Source organism: Anomaloglossus baeobatrachus, chromosome 3 (assembly GCF_048569485.1).
Source record: "Anomaloglossus baeobatrachus isolate aAnoBae1 chromosome 3, aAnoBae1.hap1, whole genome shotgun sequence".
Taxonomy (NCBI): domain Eukaryota; kingdom Metazoa; phylum Chordata; class Amphibia; order Anura; family Aromobatidae; genus Anomaloglossus; species Anomaloglossus baeobatrachus.
The window spans coordinates 249,087,331-249,112,778 of NC_134355.1; the positions used below are offsets into that span (position 1 = coordinate 249,087,331).

The window sequence follows — 25,448 nt, forward strand, 5'->3', positions numbered from 1 at the left end:
TGACCCGCTCCACCGCAGCACCCTCATTCCCCACAGGCATATATTAAGACCATAAGACGCTTTCCCCCAACATTTGGGGGGGGGAAAGTGCGTCTTATAGTCCGAAAAATACGGTAAAGAACTCGCCAACTACTCAATGTATTGCCTTAACAGGGAAGATGCGACAATGAGACCATATGTCAGGGAAGGAGGAACAAAAGGAAAAAGTAGCCAGATTCAACCGCAACAGGTACAAAAAAAAGTGTGTATAGTATATGTATACAATATGCCACTATTTATAATGTACAAAAGGATATCTATACAAGAGTTCAAATATTATTTATGTATCAGAAATCAATGATTAATACTAAAATAAGTGTAAATATGCAATAAAATAACAAAAATGTGTGATGCTATAAAGTGCATGATTAAGTATCTAAATAGACCTAGTCAAATAAATGACCACATAAAATGAATATTGTGCAGTGAAGTGGTCAGCTGTAGTATCAAATAGTAGTCTGTAGGTGGTACTCATGTTACAAAGCAATTGTATATTGAATGTTTAGGCACTAAACCCAATTATCAAAAAAGGACTGATACATAAAATAATGGCCACTAGATGAAGTCATTGAATACCTTCTTGGTAGTGTTAATATTTTGTGTGGCCACCATTATTTTCAAGCACTGCCTTAACTCTCTTGGGCATGGAGTTCCCTAAAGCTTCAAAGGAGCCACTGGAATCCTCTTCCACTTCTCCATGTCCTCTTCCACTTCTCTACTTCATTGACTCCCGTCCTTACAAGGCCGTTTTGGTTTCCAGCATTTGGTGGTTGGACCTTGCAGGTATCACACCATTACTGGCCCTGATATTTGTAACCCTTTGCTTGGTCCCCTGAAGAGTCACTGATTGTGACGAAACGCATCGGGAGGCATGTGGGGCTTTATTTACAAGGACAAGAACAGGCTCAGCTGTGGACCATCCTTGTAAGGACGGGAGTCAATGGGGGTTAGGGTGAGTTTATTTCAATCTTGAATCCAAGCCTCATATTGACATCGTCAGCAAGAGATGCTGTGATAAGCATTAGAAGATCGTCTAAATGGGTGAGCTCTTCCTTTTTTGTGCTTAATTTATGTGTTGATAACAGAGAAAAGGGGATATATGTCCTTATATTTGTGGTGCTCTCTGTGAAGCCGCACTTAGGAAATATATATCCTCTTTTTTGTGGTGCCGTGTGTGGGGCCATACTTATTGTATATCCATTTTATGTGATCCTGGTCTAAACATAGTGGGACTACTGTCCTTATTATATTGGTTATATACTATCCACTGATAGTGCAGACCAAAACTGTTTTCAACACTATTATTTGTCTGTCCCTCTGATTACCTTGCCCAAGGGACATAATTTCAGCCCCTTTGAGCTTTGTACACAGCTTTGGGCGATGTGTGAGTTGTGACCTGCAGGGTCAAACCCCTTTGTATTTTAATATTGCTTAGTTTTGTTTTAAATGCATAGCATAAAAGTTAAATTTTAATATACCCTCACCGGTGCTATATCTACCATTAAAATTGTGAGTCTCCGTCCTGTCAGGAACACGAACTATCAGTTCCTTTGCTTTAATGCCCAAAGTTTAGTACTTGACCCGAACCTCATTGGAACTCTTATTGGGCAGCCCAGTTCTACGCCCACATACAGCCAGCCATAAACAGATCACTGCCAGGGGAGGGCAGAGCTTTAGCATATTTTTTTTTGCACACACTACATCTGGTAATGCTGTTTTTACCCCCAGTGCGAGGCATTCAAACAGTGCATGCAGCTCGCACTGGGTCAAGCACGGAGCGTACCCTAGCACAGCGAACGATGCTCCTTCGAGTGGTTAGCATACATAAAAAACCAAACTCGAACACTGCTGCTTTTTTTTTTTTTTTTTTTTTTCCGGTGCGAAGAACAAACTTTACTGTTCGGTCCTCTAATCTCTCGTTAAACCGCTGTATGGTATGGTTTCAGCGTGTTTGCAATCTTCCTACAGACTAGACCATCTTTATGTAGAGCAACAATTCTTTTTCTTCAGCTCCTCAGCGAATTCTTTGCCATGAGGTGCTATGTTGCACTTCCAGTGACCAGTATGAGAGAGTTTGTGAACGATAACATCAAATTTAACCTTTTCACGCCAGTACCTTTTTTTGCCTTCGTGACCGGGCCAATTTTTTCATTTCTGACCAGTGTCACTTTCAGTTATAACTGTAACGCTTCAACGGATCCCGTTGATTCTGAGATTTTTTTTTCGTGACATATTGTATTTCAGGGTAGGGGTAAAACTAAGACGATATCTTTTGCGTTTGTGTGAAAATATCGGAAACTTTCTCAATTTTCAAACTTTCAATTTTTATACCCTTAATCCAGAAGGTTCTGTCACACAAAATACCGTATTTTTCAGACCATAAGACGCACTTTTTTCCCCCCCAAATGTTGGGGGAAAGTGGGGGCACGTCTTATGGTCTGAATACAGGGCTGCGGGGAATGAGGGTGCCGCGGTGGAGCGGGTCATCGGGGTCACGAGCAGGCTGTAGCAGCCTGCCGTGACCATGTGGACCCGCTCATTTAATATGCACGCCCATCATCCCGCTCATCATCTCTCAGCGCTGAAGCTGGCACTGACAGGTGGGTGGGATGATGGCCGGGGGATAAACAGCCGGCCCGCATGATCACCCCTGGCAACTACAGCCTGGAGTGATCATGTGCGCCTGTATTCACTGCTCTGATGATGATGCGCGGGGTGCAGTGAATCAGTACACATTACTCACCGTTCCCCTGCAGCACCGCAATCTCCTCCTGTCTCCTTCGGTCAGCTGACTTGCGTGGAGACTAGCGCCGCGCACAGCGATGACGTCATCGCTGTGCGCACGTGTCCACACGGGACAGACCGGAGGAGATCGCGATGCTGCAGGGGAACGGGGACGGCTCCACTCAGCGGCGCTGCCGCTGACATAGACGGTAAGAGGAGCAGTGCTGCAGGGAGTGAGGTGAGGTAAGGTGAGTATGAACGTTTATTTTTTTTTTTATGTGCCACAGGATGTGGCCATACACCAGGATGATGGGGGTATATGAGCAGGATAGGGGTTTGTTATGAGCAGCCATGGGGAGTATATGAGCAGCCATGGGGAGTATATGAGCAGCCATGGGGAGTATATGAGCAGCCATGGGGAGTATATGAGCAGCCATGGGGAGTATATGAGCAGCCATGGGGAGTATAGGAGCAGCCTGGGGTGTCATGATGTATGTACTTTTCTCCATCCCATATTTTTTGTATAAGATGCCATGTGATGTATTTTACCTTCTCACTGTATTTGCTGTAATACTATGTCAGGATGTGATGTAACTTTCCTTTGGTTGTACTTACTGAACACTTTGAAATGTCTTGGGATGTAAGTAACCATACCTTCCCCCCATCTCCTGTGTCTCTGGGCCCATAATGCAATTATCTCTTATCCACACAGCCAGGGGAACTTCCCATTGTTTTGTAAGCAGTGGATAACGCCATCTACACAAACCTGTGGACATCTCGGAGCCAACCTTCTAGAATCTTTTTGTGGGCCCAACCATTGCATAGACCCCTACCCTTGAGGGGCGGGCCCACGAGCTCAGATAATACACTCCTGTTTCTAAGTGCAGTTGGGAGCTGAGCTTTGAAGAGGAAGGGAGCGAGATCTGATTCTGCGGACAGATCTCGCCGTGCAGTGGATTGTGTGGGATTTCTGGGACTCTGAAAAAGACTATTACATTGTGATCTGGCACTTTGGATTATCGGGAGGTGCCCCCGAATCTGTTTTATTTGGACTTGTCATGTGCTGTTCCTGTATTCCTGTTAGTAAACCTGTTGGATCATCCTCGGCCTGTTGTCTCTCCTTGCTCTGCTGTACACCCCGTCACAAACTGGTTGGCAGCGGTGGGATCAGAGCAGAAGGAATGGAGGACAACGGCCCATCAACAGCTGGAACCAGAACCTCAGAGTACAAGAACTGGACTGCGGTGAACCTACAAACAAAGGCCCGTGAACTGGGAGTCAGCTACAAGGGACTCTCCAAGGAGCAGCTGATTGAGGCGTTGGAAGGAGTTTGCTCGCAAAATGACGCAGAGGAAGGATCCTCCCAGCAAACGGAAGAAAGACGGCAGTCGGAGGTAAATACCAAAAAAAGTCAGTGGGTTGTGTGGTACAAGGAGGAGATGGCCTTGCTGGGAGAGGAGACCACCATAGAATATAAGATGGAGGTCATGCGTGGAGCTAAAGAGAAGGAGCGCAGGATGGAGGCCGCTAGAGGTTCCAGACAGACTGTAACCCCAGCACCCACCATGAGGGAACTTCACAGAGTGTCCCGCAAAGACTTCAAGCAGTTTAATGAGGCTGCTGGTGACATTGAGGGCTTCTTCCAGGACTTTGAGCATCAGTGTCAATTAATGGAAGTCCCAGAAAGGGAGCGCGTCGTCCGGCATCTGGTTGGGCTCTTAGAGGGTGGAGCTGCCGCAGCCTATAGAGCTATGGACCCTCGGTGGAACTGTGAGTATGCGGATATTAAACAGACTATTCAAGAACATTGAATTCATTCAATGTGACATTATGCTGTAACGCCAGACACTTACAGGACTCAGTTCCGTACTTTAGCATGTGATGAGGAAGTGTCTTTCCAGATGTATCTTCACAAACTCAAACATCTGTGGCATCGTTGGCTGGAGGCAGAGGAGGCCTTAACCTTAGAGACGGTCCTCCAGGTCCTCCTAAAAGAGCAGTTTTACTTCAAGTGCCCCGCTGAGATCCGGGAATGGGTGCGTGAAAGGAGACCAGCCACTGTGGAGGAAGCTGCAGCTCTAGCTGATGAGGCTCTCCCCATCAAGCCGCAGTGGAAAAAACTACTACTCTGAGAAAAAAAACACAAGCCCCCCAACGCTGGCGGCCCCTGGTCCTTCTGGCCCCAATGTTCACCATCACCCTAGACCGTCAACTCATGGGGACCTTCGTGTGACTGTGCCTCGCATTACTCCTGCTTCACCTTTTGGGAATATGACGTGGAGGAAGAATCGCAGAGCGCAGATGTTATGGATGTGGGCAGCCTGGGCACATGCAATTCCAATGTCCAGGTGTTCGGAGGCAGAACAGCTACAGACCGCCTTTGCCTGTTCATTATCTACAGACACCTTCACCAGGAGAAGAGCTGGATTCTGTGCCTGATGACTTGCCAAGTGACTCTGATATCCTGGCTCCCCTACCCGGAGTCTATGGGGTGCGAGCTCCAGCCACCTGTTCTTCTGATCTTCCGCACAAACATCTACAGGAGGTCGTGCTGGATGGCCAAAAAGTTGTTGGCTTCCGTGACACTGGGGCTTTCCTCACCATAGCCGATCCCCGAGTAATTCAACCAGAAGCAATTCAAAAGGGACTAGGAATTGCCATTGAACTGGCAGGAGGTACCCAGAGATATATTCCAAGAGCGAGTGTGATCCTGGATTATGGCTTTGGGGCCAAACAATGTGTGGTCTGTGTGATGAGCGTTCTCCCTGCAGATGTTCTTCTAGGAAATGATGTGGGGAATCTTCATTGCCACTTTGTCGGTGCGGTAACCAGAAGTCAAGCCAAGAGAGCAGCCCATGTGGACGTGTACAACCCATCCATGGAAATGAGGCCACCAGAACTGCCATTACAGCCGGTGAGTGATTCTTCTTGTGGGGATAATATGAATGTTACTTGGGATAAAGTTAAGTTTAGACAAGAAGTAGAGACAGACCACACCATTGCTAGTTTTAGAGCTCGAGCTGAAATAGGGCAGCTAGGGGAGAACGGAGAAAGAATTATCAGAGAAAATGGACTTCTGTATCAGGTTGCCAATGCTGACTCCCTAGATAAGCCCTGGACTTATAGCAAACAGCTGATTGTTCCTCAGAAGTACAGAATTCCCCTATTACACCTGGCTCATGACATTCCTACTGCTGGCCATCAAGGCAAAACCCGCACCGAGAGACAATTGACTCAAACTTTTTATTGGCCGGGGATTTCCCAAGCAGTGGCGCATTTCTGCCGAACTTGTGACATGTCAGCATAGAGGACGACCCGGAGAACACCCAAAGGCACCCCTGCAACCGCTCCCTATAATAGAAGAACCCTTTCAAAGAGTAGCTGTTGATATCATTGGACCTCTGGCTAAACCAAGTAAATCTGGAAAGCAGTACATTCTCACTGTTGTGGACTATGCCACCCGATATCCAGAAGCTGTGGCCTTGTCAAGTATTTTTGCAGCCAAGGTGGCCGAGGCCTTGGTTATTATTTTTACCAGAGTAGGATTCCCCAGTGAGATCTTGTCGGACCAAGGCTCCCAGTTCATGTCAGAGTTGGTCTAGTGTCTGTGGCGCACCTGTGGAGTACGAGCGATCCGAACGACCCCGTATCATCCCCAAACAAATGGACTTTGTGAACGATTCAATGGCACTCTGAAGAATATGCTGAGGGCCTTCACGGACCGAGATTCAGACTGGGAGAAGTACCTACCCCATCTCTTGTTTGCCTATCGGGAAGTTCCTCAGGAGTCCACTGGGTTCTCCCCCTTTGAACTACTCTATGGAAGAAAGGTCCGAGGACCCTTAACCCTGCTCAAGGAATACTGGGAGGGGCAAGTTGAAGATACAGGAGCCCCTGTTTGTCCGTTATGTCCTAAAGCTGCGAGAAACCCTGGCCCAACTTGCTAGTTTTGCCCAGAGTCATTTGCGTATGGCTCAAACCAGACAGAAGACATGGTATGACCGTAAAGCACGCTATCGGGAGTTTGTAGAAGGACAACAAGTCTTAATGATTGTTCCCCATCGGCAGAATAAACTGCAGACCACATGGGAGGGTCCCTTCCGGGTTCTCAGAAAACTGAATGATACCAATTACCTTCTTGCTTTAGATGATCAGGGGCTAAGGCAAAAGACTGTCCATGTGAATATGATTAAGGAGTACCATGACCGGAACATTCCAATGATAGCAAGCTGTCGGTTGGCTTCAGAAGATGGTCAAGAGGATGAGGACTCTCTACCTGATCTCGTGGAAGCAGCGAGAGCCCCATCCACTATAGAACAGGTTCCCCTGGGAGATCACCTGGATTCCTTACAGAAAATCCAGATGCTGGAAGTGCTTCAGAGACGGGCTGCTTTCTCATCCCAACCAGGTCGAACCACCGTCACCCAACATCCTGTGGACACTCGGGGCATCCGTCCCATACAACAGGCTCCTTACCGGGTACCTGAATCAGTTCGAAACACCATGCAGCACGAACTGGAGAAGATGTTACAGCTTGGGGTAATCCAGGCCTCCCATAGCCCTTGGGCCTCCCCTGTGGTGTTAGTACCCAAGAAGGATGGGAGTACTCGATTTTGTGTGGACTATCGGCGACTAAACGACTATACCGTCAGCGATCCTTACCCAATGCCTCGTATTGACGAACTTCTAGACCGACTGGCTGGGTCCCGATATGTCACTACCTTGGATCTCAGTAAGGGATACTGGCAGATTCCTCTAACAGAGGAAGGGAGGGAACTGTCCGCTTTTATAACCCCCTTTGGTCTGTATGAATTTCTAAGCATGCCTTTTGGAATGAAAAATGCCCCGGCCACCTTCCAGAGAATGGTGGACCAGATCCTCCGGGGATGTGGTGACTTTGCTTGTGCCTTCTTGGATGATATCGCCGTCTTCAGCCACACATGGGAGGAACATCTTCATCAAGTAGCCGTTATTCTGGACCTGATTCTTGCAGCCGGCCTAACCATTCGACCCGATAAATGCCAAATGGGGATGGGTGAAGTCGAGTACCTAGGGCATAGAGTGGGAGGAGGGAAGCTCCGTCCTGAGCTTGCCAAAATCCAGGCTATTAGAGACTGGCCTGTACCCCAAACTAAGAAACAAGTTATGGCTTTTCTGGGCACTGCCAGTTATTACCGAAAATTTGTTTCTCATTTCAGCACTGTGGCCAAGCCTCTTACCGACCTGACCAAGAAAACAATGCCCCGGCTGGTGATCTGGACTCCAGCCTGTGATGAGGCTTTTAACCGGCTGAAGGACGCTCTGATCTGCGATCCTGTCCTGGCTGCTCCAGACTACAAGAGGAGATTCATTGTGCAGACGGATGCCTCTTGTTATGGACTGGGAGCTGTCCTCAGCCAGGTGAATGCAGCTGGGGACGAACACCCCATCGCCTATCTCAGCCGGAAACTGCTGGACCGAGAAGTGGCCTATGCAACTGTTGAAAAAGAATGTCTGGCTGTAGTGTGGGCCCTTAGGAAACTAAGGCCGTATCTGTATGGGCGAGAATTCACTGTGGTTACTGATCACAATCCCCTCACCTGGCTGAACAGAGTCTCTGGGGACAATGGACGCTTATTACGATGGAGCCTGGCTCTGCAGCCCTATAACTTTACCATACAGTATAGAAGAGGCAGCCAACACCAAAATGCAGATGGACTGTCCAGGCAAGAGGAGCCTTGAGTCCTGTCAGCCATGCCTGCGTGTACTTAACCAGCGACCTGTAGAGGTCCCTAGTACGTACACAAGTTGGGAGGGAAAGGGATTGTCATGATGTATGTACTTTTCTCCATCCCATATTTTTTGTATAAGATACCATGTGATGTATTTTACCTTCTCACTGTATTTGCTGTAATACTATGTCAGGATGGGATGTAACTTTCCTTTGGTTGTACTTACTGAACACTTTGAAATGTCTTGGGATGTAAGTAACCATACCTTCCCCCCACCTCCTGTGTCTCTGGGGCCATAATGCAATTATCTCTTGTCCACACAGCCAGGGGAACTTCCCATTGTTTCGTAAGCAGTGGATAACGCCAACTACACAAACCTGTAGACATCTCGGAGCCAACCTTCTAGAATCTTCTAGTGGGCCCAACCATTGCATAGACCCCTACCCTTGAGGGGCGGGCCCACAAGCTCAGACAATACACTCCTGTTTCTAAGTGCAGTTGGGAGCTGAGCTTTGAAGAGGAAGGGAGCGAGATCTGATTCTGCGGACAGATCTCGCCATCCAGTGGATTGTGTGGGATTTCTGGGACTCTGAAAAGGACTATTACGTCGTGATCTGGCACTTTGGATTATCGGGAGGTGCCCCCGAATCTGTTTTATTTGGACTTGTCGTGTGCTGTTACTGTATTCCTGTTGGTAAACCTGTTGGATCATCCTCGGCCTGTTGTCGCACCTTGCTCTGCTGTACACCTCGTCACATGGGGAGTATATGAGCAGCAATGGGGAGTATATGAGCAGGATGGGGAGTATATGAGCAGGATGGGGAGTATATGAGCAGAACATTACCCCACAAGTGTCAGCAGCAGATCCTCGCCCCATAAGTGTGTCATGACCACATTTTTTGCTTAAAATTTTATTTTCCCATTTTCCTCCTCTAAAATCAGGGTGCGTCTTATGGTCAGGTGGGTCTTATAGTCCGAAAAATACGGTAGTTACTAAATAGCATTTCCCACATGTCTACTTTACATCACCACAATTTTTGAAACATAATTGTTTTGTTAGGAAGGGTTCAGTTCATCAGCAATTTTGCATTTTTTCAAACAAAATTTACAAAGCCATTTTCTTAGGTGGTACATCACATTTGAAGTGACTTTGAGAGGCCTAGGTGACAAAAAATACCCAAAAGTGACACCATTTTAGTTCAGTGTTTCTCAACTCCAGTCCTCAAGACCCACCAACAGATCATGTTTTCAGGATTTCCTCATAAATATATGATAGATAAAATGATAGAGCAAAGGATTACAGTGTCTTTCAACACCGTTCCCTTGTTTTAAAGGGAACCAGTCACCAGGATTTTCGTATATAACCTAAATCGAGTGCTTTATTGGCACGATCAGGCTGAATCTATACACCCCTTTAGACTGGACTCACACGAACGTATGAAAAAACTGTCCCATTGTCATCCAGGAGAGAGTAGGACAATTTTTTTTCTTACTTGTCATCAGTGTGTGTGCTGTCAGGCTATGTGTGCACGTTAAAGACCAAAAAACTGAGCTGTAACAAATGTTCAATAAACATGCAACATTACAAGCATGTGAATTGCAGCCTCAAGAATAGAAAAAAACAAACCAAGGAGAAAAATTGTATGAAAAATACCCTGACTATAAATAAATTGCAAGTGCGTAATAACAGGGTACTTAGTATATACATTTTTGCAAAAAGGTAAGAAGCCGTCCCACCTCGTCACGGTGTACCCATCTGGGACAGTCCCTAACCAACTAAAGTTAAAACCATTATACATACCTGACTTGTGTCTATCAAAAACTCCAATGTGAATGGTAACAAGTGGTCAGCTGGGTCCCAGATTAAATACACAGCAAAGTGGGCAGCAGTTAGTTGTTCAGCCTCAGTATAAGGAGGGCTGCGCCCCCAACTTGCAATATTTTTTTTATTTTTCTGTCTAGTCTTGAGGCTGCAATTCACATGCTTGTAATGTTGCATGTTTATTGAACATTTGTCAGTTTTTTGGTCTTTTTTGTCTATCTTGCTTTATTGCAAGTTGGGGGCGCGGCCCTCCTTATGCTGAGGCTGAACAACTAACTGCTTCCCACTTTGCTGTGTATTTAACCCCCCAGCCTGTTTTCACCTTAAAGACCCGGCCATTTTTTGCAATTGTGACCAGTGTCACTTTGACAGGTTATAACTCTGGAACGCTTCAACGGATCCTGGCGATTCTGACATTGTTTTGTTGTGACATATTGTACTTCATGTCAGTGGTAAATTTAGGCCGATATGTTTTGCGTTTATTTGTGAAAATTTCGGAAATTTGGCGAAAATTTTGCAATTTTCAAAATTTGAAATTTTATGCCCATAAATCTGAGAGATATGTCACACAAAATAGTTACTAAATAACATTTCCCACTTGTCTGCTTTACACCAGCGCAATTTTTGAAAAAAAAAAAAATTCCGTTAGGAAGTTAGAAGGGTTCAAAGTTCTTCAGCAATTTCTCATTTTTCCAACAAAATTTACAAAAAAATTTTTTAGGTACCACATCACATTTGGAGTGATTTGAGAAACCTAGGCGACAGAAAATACCCAAAAGTGACCCCATTCTAAAATCTGCACCCCTCACTCTGCTCAAAACCACATCCAAGAAGTTTATTAACCCTTTAGGAGCTTCACAGCAACCAAAGCAATGTAGAAGAAAAAATGAAAATTTTACTTTTTAACACAAAAATGTTACTTTAGCCATAAAAATTAGTATTTTCACAAGGGTATCAGGAAAAATGCATCATAAAATGTATCGTGCATTTTCTCCTGAGTACGCAGATACCTCATATGTGGTGGAAATCAAATGTTTGGGCACACGGCAGGACTCGGAAGGCAAGGAGCGCCATTTGAATTTTTGAGTGCAAAATTAGCTGCACTCATTAGCGGACGCCATGTCGGGTTTGAAGACTCCCTGAGGTGCCTAAACAATGGAGCTCCCCCATAAGTGACCCCATTTTGGAAACTAGAGCCCTCAAATATTTTTTCTAGATGTTTGATGTGCACTTTGAACCCCTGGGGGCTTCACAGAAGTTTATAACGTTGAGCCGTAAAAAGAAAAAAAAAATGTTTTTACCACAAAACTGTTGCTTCAACCAGGTAGCTTTTTTATCACAAGGGTATCAGGAAAAAATGCAACATAAAATGTATTGTGCATTTTCTCCTGAGTACGCAGATACCTCATATGTGGTGGAAATCAAATGTTTGGGCACACAGCAGGACTCTGAAGGCAAGGAGCGCCATTTCACAGCAAAATTGGTTGGAATTATTAGCGGACGCCATGTTGCGTTTGGAGACCCCCCCTGAAGTGCCTAAACAATGGAGCTCCCCCACAATTGACCCCATTTTGGAAACTAGACCCCTCATGGAATTTATCTAGCTGTTTAGTGAGCACTTTGAACCCCTGGAGGCTTCACAAACGTTTGTAATGTTCAGCCGTGAAAATATTTTATTCTTTTTTTTTTTTACCACAAAATTGTTTTTTTTCAAACAGGTAGCTTTTTTTTCACAAGGGTATCAGGAAAAAATGCACCATAAAATGTATTGTGCAATTTCTCCTGAGTACACAGGTACCTCATATGTGGTGGAAATCAATTGTTTGGGCGTACGGCGGGGCTCAGAAGAGAAGGAGCGCCATTTCACAGTAAAATTGATTGGAATTATTAGCAGACGCCATGTTGCATTTCGAGACCCCCTGAGGTGCCTAAACAATGGAGCTCCCCCACATGTGATCCCATTTTGGAAACTAGACCCCCCCCCCCCATACAAAAAAAATTAGTTTGGTGAAATAAAAAATACAGACATCAGTAAAAAAAAAAAAAAAAATATGAGCGACAATGCACGAGTCTCGCATCGCATCATCCACTCCAGTCTGGAAGCGAGCAACTGCGCTGGATAATGCGATGCAAGAGGGCGGGGCGGCAGATGAGAAAGGGCGCAGCAGATGGAAGATGGGAAAGGGCGCAGCGGGTGGAGGAGCGGCAGAGGATGGGAAAGGGCGCAGCGGATGGATGATGGGAAATGGCGCAGCGGATGGAGGAGCGGCGGAGGATGGGAAAGGGCGCAGCGGATGGAGGAGCGGCAGAGGATGGGAAAGGGCGCAGCGGATGGATGATGGGAAATGGCGCAGCGGATGGAGGAGCGGCGGAGGATGGGGGGGGGGAGGTGAGATGGGGATACCTACTTTACAGGATGGATCTAGGCAGCAGGATCACAGCAGACAGAAGAGGCAGCAGATGAAGGAGGCAACAGATTGAGGAGGGTGAGAGGGGGCAGTAGATGAAGAGGATGGGAGAGAGCAGGCAGCAGATCGGGGAGGGGGGCAGAGTCTGATGGGAGAGAGAGATGGCACATGGAGGAGGGGGGGCCCCGGGGGGGAGGGGGGCCCCCAGAACATGGAGGGGGGAGGGTGGCTTGCAGCACATGTGGGGGGAGGGTGGCTTGCAGCACATGTGGGGGGAGGGTGGCTTGCAGCACATGTGGGGATAGGCGGTGTAGTGGCGATGGAGAAGGGGCAGCCGGTGAAGGAGGCGGCGGCCGCCGATCGGGAACAGTGGGGGCCGATTCGGGGGCAGCAGCGGCTGAAAAAGGTGGGTGCGACGGCGGTGGGGACAGCGGTGGATCGGGAGCGGCGGCGGAGACAGTGGCGAGCGTGGCGGCGGGGACAGCGGTGGATCGGGAGCGGCGGCGGGGACAGTGGCGAGCGTGGCGGCGGTGGATCGGGAGCAGCGGCGGGGACAGTGGCGAGCGTGGCGGTGGGGACAGCGGTGGATCGGGAGCAGCGGCGGGGACAGTGGCGAGCGTGGCGGCGGAGACAGCGGCGGGGACAGCGGCGAGCGTGGCGGCGGGGACAGTGGCGAGCGTGGCGGTGGGGACAGCGGTGGATTGGGAGCAGCGGCGGGGCTGGCGGTGGCGATCGAAGCCGCGGCGGGGCTGGCGGGGCGATCGGAGACAGCGGCGGGGCTGGCGGTGGCGATCGAAGGCGGGGCTGGCGGGGCGATCGGACCCACGGAGGGGCTGGCGCTGCGGGCGGGGCGATGGGAGACAGTGGCGGGGCGATCGGACACATCGGCGGGGCTGGCAGGGGGATCGGGGACAGGGGCGGGCGGCGGGGGCAGCAACTTACCGATGGGCACCCGCAGAGACCGTGTTCCTCGGCTTCCAGGGACGGTCACAGGCCCCAGATCCACATTGATTGGAGAAATCGGTCACAAGACCGTTCTCTCCAATCAGAGCTGGGGGCGGGTGAAGCACCGATCACCCAGCTCCAGCCAATGGCCAGTGCTACAGCAGCACTGATCAGGGCTGGATTTAAATGTTCCAGCTATTTTCAATGGCTGGAACATTACAGTGACTGTAATTGGCTGAGCGGCGTTTGTCAGCCAATCACAGCCTCTGTAGGGTCGGGGAGGAGGCACCACCCCTCCTGAGGTCAGGCAGAGGTCCCCTCCTTCCCGAATCTACCGTTTAATCAAAGAAATTGGACTCCCCGGGGCTCCGGGACCGCGATTTCGCCATGACTTACTGGGTACGTCATGGGTCGTTTAGCACCATGTCACCGTGACGTACCCAGTACGTCAAAGGTCGTTAAGGGGTTAATCTGGGACCCAGCTGACCACTTGTTACCATTCACATTGGAGTTTTTGATACACAAGTCAGGTATGTATAATGGTTTTAACTTTAGTTGGTTAGGGACTGTCCCATCGTCACAGTGACGAGGTGGGACAGCTTCTTACCTTTTTGCAAAAATGTATATACCCTGTTATTACGCACTTGCAATTTATTTATTTATAGTCTGGGTATTTTTCATACAATTTTTCTCTTTTTTTTTTTTTTGTGCGCACGTTGCATATTTGCGTGGAGTTACGCTGCGTATTGCACTGCAGCGTAACTGCATGTGTCCTGCGTCCCCTGCACAATCTATGAAGATTGTGCATAATCCATGCGCACGTTGCATTTGAGAGCGCAGCGATTTGCATGCTGAAATTTTGATCCAAATCGCTGCACTTAAAAAAGCAACGTGTCACTTATTTTGTGCGCTTTGGATACTGCTCCTGCTCTGTCTATGGGAGAGACAGCATCCAAAGCGCATGAAATCTGCATATATTCTGCAGATACACTGCATCCATTACGCAGTGTTTCTGCAGCGATTTGAAGCACACATGCACTGCCAAATCGCTGCAGATTTTTCTGCATGCACACTACGCAACGTGCGCACATAGCCTCAGTGTGCAATCGTTTTTTTCTCAGTAGCTATTAGTCATTTACAGGAGCATTTACAGTGTTCTGTGCTACATGATATTAATCTAATATACACTGTGTGCACAATTATTAGGCAAGTTTTATTTTAGAGGATTTTTTTTATTATTGATCAACAACTATGTTCTTAACCCAAAAGACTCATAAATATCAAAGCTTAATATTTTTGGAAGTTGGAGTGGGGTTTTTTAGATTTGGATATCTGTACAGGTAACTATTACTGTGCAGAATTATTAGGCAACTTAATAAAAACCAAATATATTCCCATTTCACTTGTTTATTTTCACCAGTTAACCCAATATAACTGCACAAAATTTAGAAATAAACATTTCTGACATGCAAAAACAAACCCCCCAAAAAATTAGTGACCAATATAGCCACCTTTCTTTATGATTACACCCAACAGCCTACTATACATAGATTCTGTCAGTTGCTTCATCAGAATCTGGATGAGAAAAAGCTGACGAACCGCTCTGCCTCATTGACTAACATTGGTCCGAGTGCAATGAGAGATTTTCTCACATTGCACTCGTCCGATTCATTTGCTCGTGTGAGCATACCCTAAGTGGTTAGCTCAAATGTTTAGGTTTTGAAATCCAAGAAAGTAAAAGTTTATAAAATCAGCAGCTTCTTGAGTGACAGCAGCTGAGGATCAGATAATATCTGGGGTGGAATTCATAGTTATCTCCTCCCCCTGTTAGCATTAGCATAAGTATTATACAATCTATTTACATTTTCACTAGCAGGACATTTGAAGTCATACCCATGTGACCAGAAAGGGCGGGGCCTGAGCCAACAAAGCTGATACCAGGAAGCAACATTTTTCTGTTGGCTAAGGCCCCGCCCCTTCTGGTCACATGGGTATGACCTCACACAGGTCGTGCTAGTGAAAAAGTAAATCGATTTGTATTATACTTATGCTGATTCTAACAGGGGGAGGGGATAACTATGCATTCCCCCCCAGATATTATCTGATCTTCAGCTGCTGTGTCTCAAGAAGCTGGGCATTTTATAAACTTTACTTTCTTGGGTTTCAAAACCTAAACATCCGAGCTGACCACTACAGGTGTGTATAGAATCAGCCTGATAGTGCCAGTATAGCACTAGCTTTAGCTTATATACGAAAATCCTGGTGATTTGTTTTATTTTATTATTTTAAAGGGAACCAGAGTGTATTTTACGCACTTACAAAGCGCTATTAATTTCACAGCGCTTAACAGACATGATTGCCACTGGCACCATTGTGGCTCACTTTGTAAATTCCCTATCAGTATATCTGTGAAGTGTGGGAGGAAACTGGAGTACCTGATTATGGTTTAAAAGCAAAAAGTATTTTTGTGCCGTTTATCAGGCAACCCCCGTGTTTCTAGTACACTTTGAGTCCATTGTGACAAAAATTACGCAAAATGTTTATTGCTGTAATTGAAGTGGGAAGTAAGTCAATATCCTACCTTTTTATTATCATGACTAATGATAATAGCTAATCAGAAACTAAAGGTGCCTGATCTGTAAGCAGCTAAAAGTAATTCAATTTTGATTTTCAGGTGGCAAATATACCAAAGATGATTTCAAAGAATATGAGAAGGATGCAGGAAAATCTGCCAAGCTTGCCCTGAAAGACCGGGCTAAACCCAAACAAGAGTATCCTTTAACAATTCAAATGTTTCATACAATTTTAAATTATATGGGAAAAAAAATAACCTCCATTTAAAAGGGGACTGTACTTTCCACAAACTTTGCATAAATCACTAGTATAGGTGAATATAATAAACTTTGTAATGTTTCTTAGTTTAGAATTCTGCTATTCTCTCCACTTATCAGTCACTGCTTCCCTTTCTCACTGCCTCCTGAATTTGTCATCCACTCAACTTTGTTTTGCTTAACCCCATTACGACCGCGTTACGTTTTAAAACGGCACTAAAAAAGGGTACTTATTCCTTTCTGCCGTTTTAAAACGGCGGTCGGAAAAAAGGGTCTAGCGCCCCCCAGAGTCAGAAAATTTCCGGGGTCTCAGCTGCCGGGGGTAGCTGAGACCCTGGAGATCATGATTCGGGCCGGTTTTTCCGGTCCCCGCTCACCTGATGACCGGTATACACCGTATACCGATCATCAAGTTATAGTAAATGACCGCGCCGGTAAAAAATCATTTATCTCCCATCTGGTATGATCAAACATGCCAGATGGGAGATAAATCTTTTTCCCGGTTCCCTCCGGTCCCCTCGGTATCCCCAAAGTGCCCCCCCCGACCCCCAACCCCCTCCCGAAAATCCAAGATGGCCGCGCGCATCGGAGAGCACAGCAGCGCGCCGGCCGCATTTACAGTGTTCCTATGGTTTCTGTCGTATGTGCCATAACACATACGACAGAAACCTGCTCCCTAGGCCCTGCCGGGTCCCCCCCTACCCCCCCCTGGTGTTCCCCGGTGTCCCCCGGTGTCATACATACCTGTCGCAGCTCTGATCCCCCGCGGCCCCCTCCTCCTTCTCTGCAGACGCCGGTCACATGTGCCGAGCAGATGACAGCTTCCTGTGTTCAGGACGCTGGCTGCTGATGCTGCTCAGCACTGTGCAGCTGTGACCCGGGGAGGGTGGGTGCAGCTTTTTGCACCCACTCTCCTCAAATGGAGGGTCTGCCCTCCTAGAAAATGGGGGATACGTTCCCTGAACGTGTCCCCCATATTCTAGAAGGTCCAGAGGCGACGTGGGACATCCAAATGGATTATAGTGGATTTTTTTTTTTTCTTTTCAATAAATTGGTCAATCAGGGAATGTTTTGGGGAGTGTTTTTTCAAATAAATTTTTTTTTGTTGTCAATTTTTTTTCTTATTACTGTCAATTAGTTATGTCGGGTATCTGATAGACGCCGTGACATAACTAATTGCTGGGCTTGATGCCAGGTGACATTACACACCTGGTATCAACCCCATTCATTACCCCGTTAGCCAACGCACCAGGGCGCGGGATGAGCTGGGGCGAAGCGCCAGAATTGGCGCATCTAATGGATGCGCCACTTCTGGGGCGGCTGCGGCCTGCTATTTTTAGGCTGGGAAGAGTCCAATAACCATGGCTCTTCCCATCCTGAAAATACCAGACCCCAGCTGTCAGCTTCACCTTGGCTGGTGATCTAATTTGGGGGGACCCCACGTTTGTTTGTTTTTTTTAATTATTTATTTATAAATAATTAAAAAAAAAAAAACAGCTTGGGGAGCCCTCCAAATTGATCACCAGACAAGATGAAGCTGTCAGCTGTGGTTTGCAGGCTACAGCTGTCTGCTTTACCCTAGCTGGCTATCAAAAATAGGGGGGACCCCACGTCATTTATTTTAATTTTTTTTTTTTTTTTTTGGGCTAAATACAAGGCTAGGCATCCTTTAGTGTCACATGAAAGGCACTAAAGGGCGCCAGCTTAGAATATGCAGGGGGGTGGGACGTTATATATGTTTGACATCTATCCATTCATCCACTGTAGCATTTTACGCTGTGTGCCCACAATCAGGGTTTGCAGCGTTTTGGGCGCAGAGTGTTTTCCCTGCGTCCATAACGCTGCGTTGTGCAGTAGAAGCACAGTGGCAGGATTTTTAGAAATCCCGTGCCCACTGTGTTTCTTTTCTCCGCAGCATAAACCGACCTGTGGCGCAGCTTCCCGAGCCTCAGCATGTCAATTTATGCTGCGGAGATGAGTGTTCTTTGCAGGTAGAATAAAACTAAAGTCCACAGCAGCCTGAACCCAAATCGTGGGCATGGGCAGCTGCGTTCTCCCGTGGACAACACTCACATTTCTGCAGGAGGCTGACACTGTGTACTAGACGCCGTGTCGCTGGATCATGGCCACATAGCCTAAAGGCTACTTTACACGCTGCGATATCGGTCCCGATATCGCTAGTGTGGGTACCCGCCCCCATCTGTTGTGCGACACGGGCAAATCGCTGCCCGTGCCGCACAACATCGCGCAGACGCATCACACATACTTACCTGCCCGGCGACGTCGCTGTGACCGGCGAACCGCCTCCTTTCTAAGGGGGCGGTCCGTGTGGCATCACAGTGACGTCACTGAGCGGCCGCCCAATAGAAGCGGAGGGGCGGAGATGAGTGGCCGGAACATCCCGCCCACCTTCTTCCTTCCTCATAGCGGCCGGGAGGCAGGTAAGGAGAGGTTCCTCGTTCCTGCGGCGTCACACATAGCGATGTGTGCTGCCGCAGGAGCGACGAACTACATCGTTACTGCTGCAGTAACGATAATCGAGAATGGACCCCCATGTCACCGATGAGCGATTTTGCACGTTTTTGCAACGATGCAAAATCGCTCATCGGTGTCACACGCAGCAACATCGCTAATGCGGCCGGATGTGCGTCACCAATTCCGTGACCCTAACGACTCCGCATTAGCGATGTCGCAGCGTGTAAAGCCCCCTTAACAGTGAGAAATTTGTTGCTACAGCAACATTTTTGTGAAGTACCTGTGGATTCAAAATGCTTACTATACTCCTGAATAAAATCCTTGAGGGGTCCAGTTTCCAAAATGAGGTCACTTGTGGGGGGTTTCTGATGTATAGGTACCCAAGGGGCCCTGCTAATGTGACATGGTGCGCGCAATTTACTTCAACTTTTCCAAAATTCAAATGGTGCTCCTTCCATTCCAAGCCCTCCCATTTATCCAAACAAAGGTTTTTGGCCACATGTGTGGTATCCCTGCGCTCACAAGAAATTAGATAACAACCTGTGGGGTACACGTTTTGTTGTTGCCTCTTGAAAAAGTGAAAAATGTGTCGCTAAATCAACATTTTTGTGAAAAAAATGAAAATTTCAATATGGCAACCTAAGCTTATCAAATTCTGTGAAGTATTCGTGGATTCAAAATGCTCAATATACACCTAGATTAAAGCCTTGAGGGGTCTTATTTCCAGAATGGGGTCACTTGTGGGGGACCTCCACTGCTTAGGCACCTCAGGGGCTCTCCTAATGCAACATGGCGTCCGCTATTGATTCCAGCCAATTTTGCAGTCAAACTGCACTCCTTCTCTTCTGAGCCCTGTAGTGTGCCCAAACAGTTGATTTCCACCACATACAAGATATCAACAAACTCAGGAGAAATTGCGCAATAAATTTCATGGTGATTTATTTCCTGTTACCCTTGTGAAAAAAAAAGCTACCTGGTTGAAGTAACAATTTTGTGGTAAAATTTTATTTTTTTATTTTCATGGCTCAACGTTATAAACTTCTGTAAAGCACCTGGAGGTTCAGGGTACTCACCAAACATCAAGATAAATTCCTTGAGGGGCCTAGTTTCCAATATGGGGTCACTTGTGGTGTTTTTTTGCTGTTTACGTACCTTAGGGGTCCTCCAAATGCGACATGGTGCCTGCAATCTTTTTCAGCCAAATTTCCTTTCCAAAATTCAAATATTGCTCCTTCCGTTCCAAGCCCTCCCATTTCTCCAAACAAAGGTTTCAGACCACAAGTGAGGTATCACCGCGCTCATAAAAAAGTGGGTAACAAACGTTGGGGTCAAATTTTTGGAATTACCTCTTGAAAAAGTGAAAAAATTGATGCTAAAGCAACATTTTTGAGAAAAAAATGAAAATTTTCAATGTGACAACGTAACGTTATCAAAATCTGTGAAGTACTTGTGGATCCAAAATGCTCACTATACCCCTAGATAGAAGCCTTAAGGGGTCTAGTTTCCAAAATGGTGTCACTTGTGAGGGGTTTCTGCTGTTTAGGTACCTTAGCGGATATGTAAATGCAACATGGTGCCCGCAATCTATTTCAGCCAAATTTGCTTTCCAAAATTCAAATATTGCTCCTTCTGTTCCGAGCCCTCCCATTTGTCCAAACAAAGGTTTCTGACCACATGTGGGGTATTGGCGCGCTCATAAGAAAGTGGGGAACAAGTTTTGGGGTTCATTTTGTTGTGTTATTTCTTCTAAAAGTGAATAAATTTGGGGTAGAGCAACATTTTAGGTAAAATTTTATTTTTTGCTTTTTTTCATTCCACTTTGCTTTAGTTCCTGTGAAGCACCTGAAGGGTTAATAAACTTCTTGGATGTGGTTTTGAGTACTTTGAGGGGTGCTGTTTTGAGAATGGTGTCACTTTTAGGTATTTTCTGTCACTTAGGCCTCTCAAAGTCACTTCAAATGTGATGTGGTCCCTAAAAAAATGGTTTTGTGAATTTTGTTGAAAAAATGGGAAATTGCAGATGAACTTTGACCCCTTCTAACTTCCTAACCCCAAAACATTTTGTTTCAGAAATTGCGCTAATGTAAAGTAGACATGTGGGAAATGTTATTTATTAACTGTTTTGTGTGACATAACTCTCTGGGTTAAGGGCATAAAAATTAAAAGTTTGAAAATTGCAAAATTTTCAAAATTTTCATCAAATTTCCGATTTTTTCACAAATAAAAGCAAAAAATATCGTTCTAAATTTATAACTATCATGAAGTACAATATGTCACGAAAAAACAATGTCAGAATCACCGGGATCCGTTGAAGCGTTCCAGAGTTATGACCTCATAAAGTGACACTGGTCAGAATTGCAAAAAATGGCCTGGGCATTAAGGACAAAACTGGCTTCGTCCTTAAGGGGTTAAAACTAAAAAAAATTACTTCCAGCACAGCCTTTTATACTCTATGGAAAAAACAGTGTCCAAAAAGCAAAGTCACAAGACGAGGGAGACACAGAAAGATTGTGCTGAGCTTTGTAAAAGTCTTCTACCTCACCCCCCAAACTAGATTCACATATACACTCCTCAGTACTGCTGTATAATTTCTTCTATCTGTATGCTAAGGAATGAAAATCAGGAATCAATCTATGTGCTGAGCTGTGTATGGTAGAGATGATAGCAGCTACACTCCTTCCACCAGTTCAGTCTATTGCAAATGAATAAAAAAAAGCCTGCAGAGGGAAAAAATGGTGAAAAAGCAGGATACAAGTCATACAGTGTCCACAAATAGTGTAATTCTGCATGTACACAGGACAGTCTATTCTAAATAGCTATTTTAATGAGCTGTCTGGCGTTACTTGTTTGGTCTATCAGATTGCCTCTTACCTGCTGAATGCTGCATACTAACTGCAGATAATTGAGTATCTCCAGCTTTTATGCTTTGACCCCTGGACATCCATGTTTAGCTGGGAACCTTGCTAATTAATTGGCACTGTGTATTACCATTACATAGGGTATTCATTTTTCTCTTTAGCTTCATTAGGGAACACAGGAAATCATGGATAAATGCTGCTGCCACTAGGGGGTGACACTAAGCAAAAAAATAAGTTAACTCCTCCTCTGCAGTATATACCCACCTACTGGCAGGAAGTTATTAAGTTTTTTGCTTAGTGTCGTAGGAGGTGGACATGGGTTTTTTTTTTCATCAGCAACACTTTTTTCCATAATCGACATTTTTGTTCCACTAACTTTCTCTCCCTTTCTATTTCAGAAAGCAAAAATCTTGGGAGGGAAACAGTGTAATAAGTCACTCTGTCTACCCACTTAGAGACTGAGAGAACAGGATGAAATCAGTCAACTGTTGTCTCTCAGCTCTGGAATGCAGGATCATTTTACACACAACACGTCAGCTATTAGTGTTTGGACGGGGAGGCATCAGGGTCCTAGCTGCGTCTCCAGCTCGCTCCCCCACCACAGTGACGTGCAGCCATGAGACTGAAGAGGACAACTTGGGAAGCGCACCAAAGGAACAGCCTAGCTACTCCTAACCCTGTGAAGACAAGGTAGGACTCTGTTCCCTGCCTCCCAACCCTCCGTGTCTCAATCTTGGCATAGGGGCTCCTGGGCAGCACAACCTCGCTCACATCTCAAGGCGCCAGCAGCGAACACAGTTACGCCAGCACAGTCCTCAGCCCCTAGTGTTCGCTTTGTGGTCCGATTCAGGCCTAGACCAGGCCCATGTATCCCGTTCCTTCCTTACAGGCCATGCTCAGCAGCCTCTGGATACAGCGCAGCACACATACAGGCTGGAACTTAGGCACGCTCCTGCAGCCATCTTAACACATATCGCCCTGTTCCGCAGCACTGACACACAGTCCAGATGAGACACACTGCCTTCTGGCCCAGCACGTGTCTCATTGTTCCTCAGCTTATGGGAGGCTGGACACGCCCCCCCCCCCCCCGCAGCAATCTTGGCCAGCGCATGTCTCATTCTCCCTCAGTGTGGAAGAGGTTGGACATGCCCCCTTTGCCAATCCTGCTTTTTCCTGTGATTCCCAGCAGTACAGCCTACAGTGTGTAGCCTAACCACAGTAGAGAGCAGCCATCTGGTGGTTAGCTCCTCCTATTTACCAGCTGGGTTGCATCACAGGCACAAGTAGGGACATGTTCTGCAGCAGGATCCAACGTCTGAATCTAGGTAGGATCTGCTACACTCAGTGGCGTACCGTCCATAGAGGCAGACCACGCCACTGCTACGGCGCCTGTGAGGTGGAGGGGCCCGGAGGCAGCTGCCCGCTGTGTGTACATTTTCACTTTCTCTTTCATGCCCCCGTGGCGTCACCAAGCAGCTGATTAAGGCCGCTGGGTACTCGCAAAGGTTCTATAGCTGCAGGCTGGCCGCAATGCAGAGATACAGTCTCACTCACTGCACACTATGCGCGTCCTGTGCTGAAGAGGAGGGAGTGGCCAGGCAGCTTCCTCTTAGTCAGAGAGCAGTGAGAAATGCCAGGAGAAAAACAGCCAATCAGGAGAGGGGGCGGAGCTTCTTCAGTACAGTGTGGGAGAAACAAAGATGAACAAGAAAACAGAGTAGAGACCATAGAAAAGAGAGAAGATCAAACAAAGCATTAAAAACAGTGAGAAGCAGAGAACAGAAGGAACTGAAAGAGAAAGCAGAGGAGAGGAGGAGATGCCAGGAGGACTGACAGGAAGTGCAGCAGTGAGGCCGGAGTCACTGACAATCTCTCACATCACAGGAGCAGGTATTATAATGTACAAATGTCTGCCTGTAACTACAGAAACTGCCCTGTGCTGTGCCATTACACTGTGTGTGTGTGTGTGTGTGTGTGTGCTGCTCCTGAGCTGTGTCGTGTGTGTGTTTGTGTTGCTCCTGTGCTGTGCCATTACTGTGTGTTGCTCCTGTGCCGTGCCATCACTGTGTGTTTTGGCTGTGTGTGTGTGTGTTTCGCTGTGTGTGTGTTGCTCCTGTGCTGTGCCATCACTGTGTGTGTTGTGGCTGTGTGTGTGTGTGTGTTGCTCCTGTGCTGTGCCATCACTGTGTGTATTTGTGTGTGTGGGCTGCTCCTGAGCTGTGCCATGTGTGTTGCTCCTGTGCCATCACTGTGTGTGTGTGTGTTGCTCCTGTGCTGTGCCATGTGTGTTGCTCCTGTGCTATCACTGTGTGTGTGTGTGTGTATGTTGCTCCTGAGCTGTGCCATGTGTGTTTCTCCTGTGCCATCACTGTGTGTGTGTGTGTGTGTGTGTGTGTTGCTCCTGTGCTGCTCCTGAGCGGTGCCATGTGTGTTGCTCCTGTGCTGTGCCATCACTGTGTGGCTGTGGCTGCCTGTGGCTGTGGCTGGCTGTGGCTTTGTGTGTGCCTGTGGCTTTTTGTGTGTGTGGCTGTGTGTGCGCGTGGCTGTGGCTTTGTGTGTGTGGCTTTGTGTGTGTGTGGCTTTGTGTGTGTTGTGGCTGTGTGTGTGTGTTTGTGTGTGTTTATGTATGTACTTTGTAGAGTTTTACTGTATTTCCTAATTCTATAAAGGGGGTCATAATTGTTACCATTAAATGGGGGAGACAGATGTGAAAATGTATTTATATTGTGTGTAGTGAGGGGCACGAAGGACGACATCCCTACTTTAGGCCAAGTTCAGATATTGCAGATTTTTTTGGGGATTTGCAGCGTGAACCCACTTGTCTTGGTGCAGTGGGCTCTGCTCAGTAACAGGACGGTGATTATATTCAGACTCTATGTGGGGATATTTGCTCATGGAGTGGTGGCATTATTTTGCAATGTATTATTGGCCTTGGTATGGTGGGTGTTGTTCAGTAACACTGTGTAGTATGTATTATTTCTAACTATAACCTGCCCGCAGTAACGTGTATGTCACCCTCAGTAACGTATGCCGGCCCCCAGTAGCATGTATGATGATTATTATGTTATTATTTTGTAATTTATTTATTTTTTTATATATTATTGGTGGGGGGGGCCCATTCAGACTTTTGCTATGGGGCCCCATGATTTCTATGTACTTCCCTGGCTACACTACAGACACAGGCCTCCCCCTCCTGACAGCAGAGCTATCTCCACATTCTAAGAGATACTTCTCACATAGCTAGATCGCTAGATCGCTGCTGAGTCACTGTTTTTGTGACGCACCAGTGACCTCATTAACGATCTTGCTGTGTGTGACACTGAGCAGCGACCTGGCCCCTGCTGTGAAATCGCAGCTCGTTACACAGTGCTGGTTCATTTTTTGGACGTTGCTCTCCCGCTGTGAAGCACATATTGCGGTGTTTGACAGCGAGAGAGCAACGATCTTAATGTGCAGGGAGCAGGAAGCCAACGGACGCTGGTAACCAAGGTACACATCAGGTAACCAAGCGAAGGGCTTTGCTTGGTTACCCGATATTTACCTTGGTTACTAGCGTACGCCGCTCTCGGGCTGCCAGTATTGGCTCCCTGCTCCCTGCACATGTAGCCAGAGTACACATCGGGTAAATAAGCAAA

General features: G+C 46.8%; 1 protein-coding gene across 2 annotated transcripts in view; it reads left to right on the plus strand.

Annotated features, from left to right (window-relative positions):
- PPIL4 (peptidylprolyl isomerase like 4) overlaps positions 1-25,448 on the plus strand; it is a 159,921-nt gene that overhangs the window by 113,453 nt on the left and 21,020 nt on the right. For both annotated transcript variants that reach the window (XM_075338233.1, XM_075338234.1), the window contains exon 11: positions 16,324-16,420. In XM_075338233.1, coding sequence (XP_075194348.1) covers positions 16,324-16,420 — 97 coding nt within the window. The remainder of the gene's footprint in view (positions 1-16,323; positions 16,421-25,448) is intronic.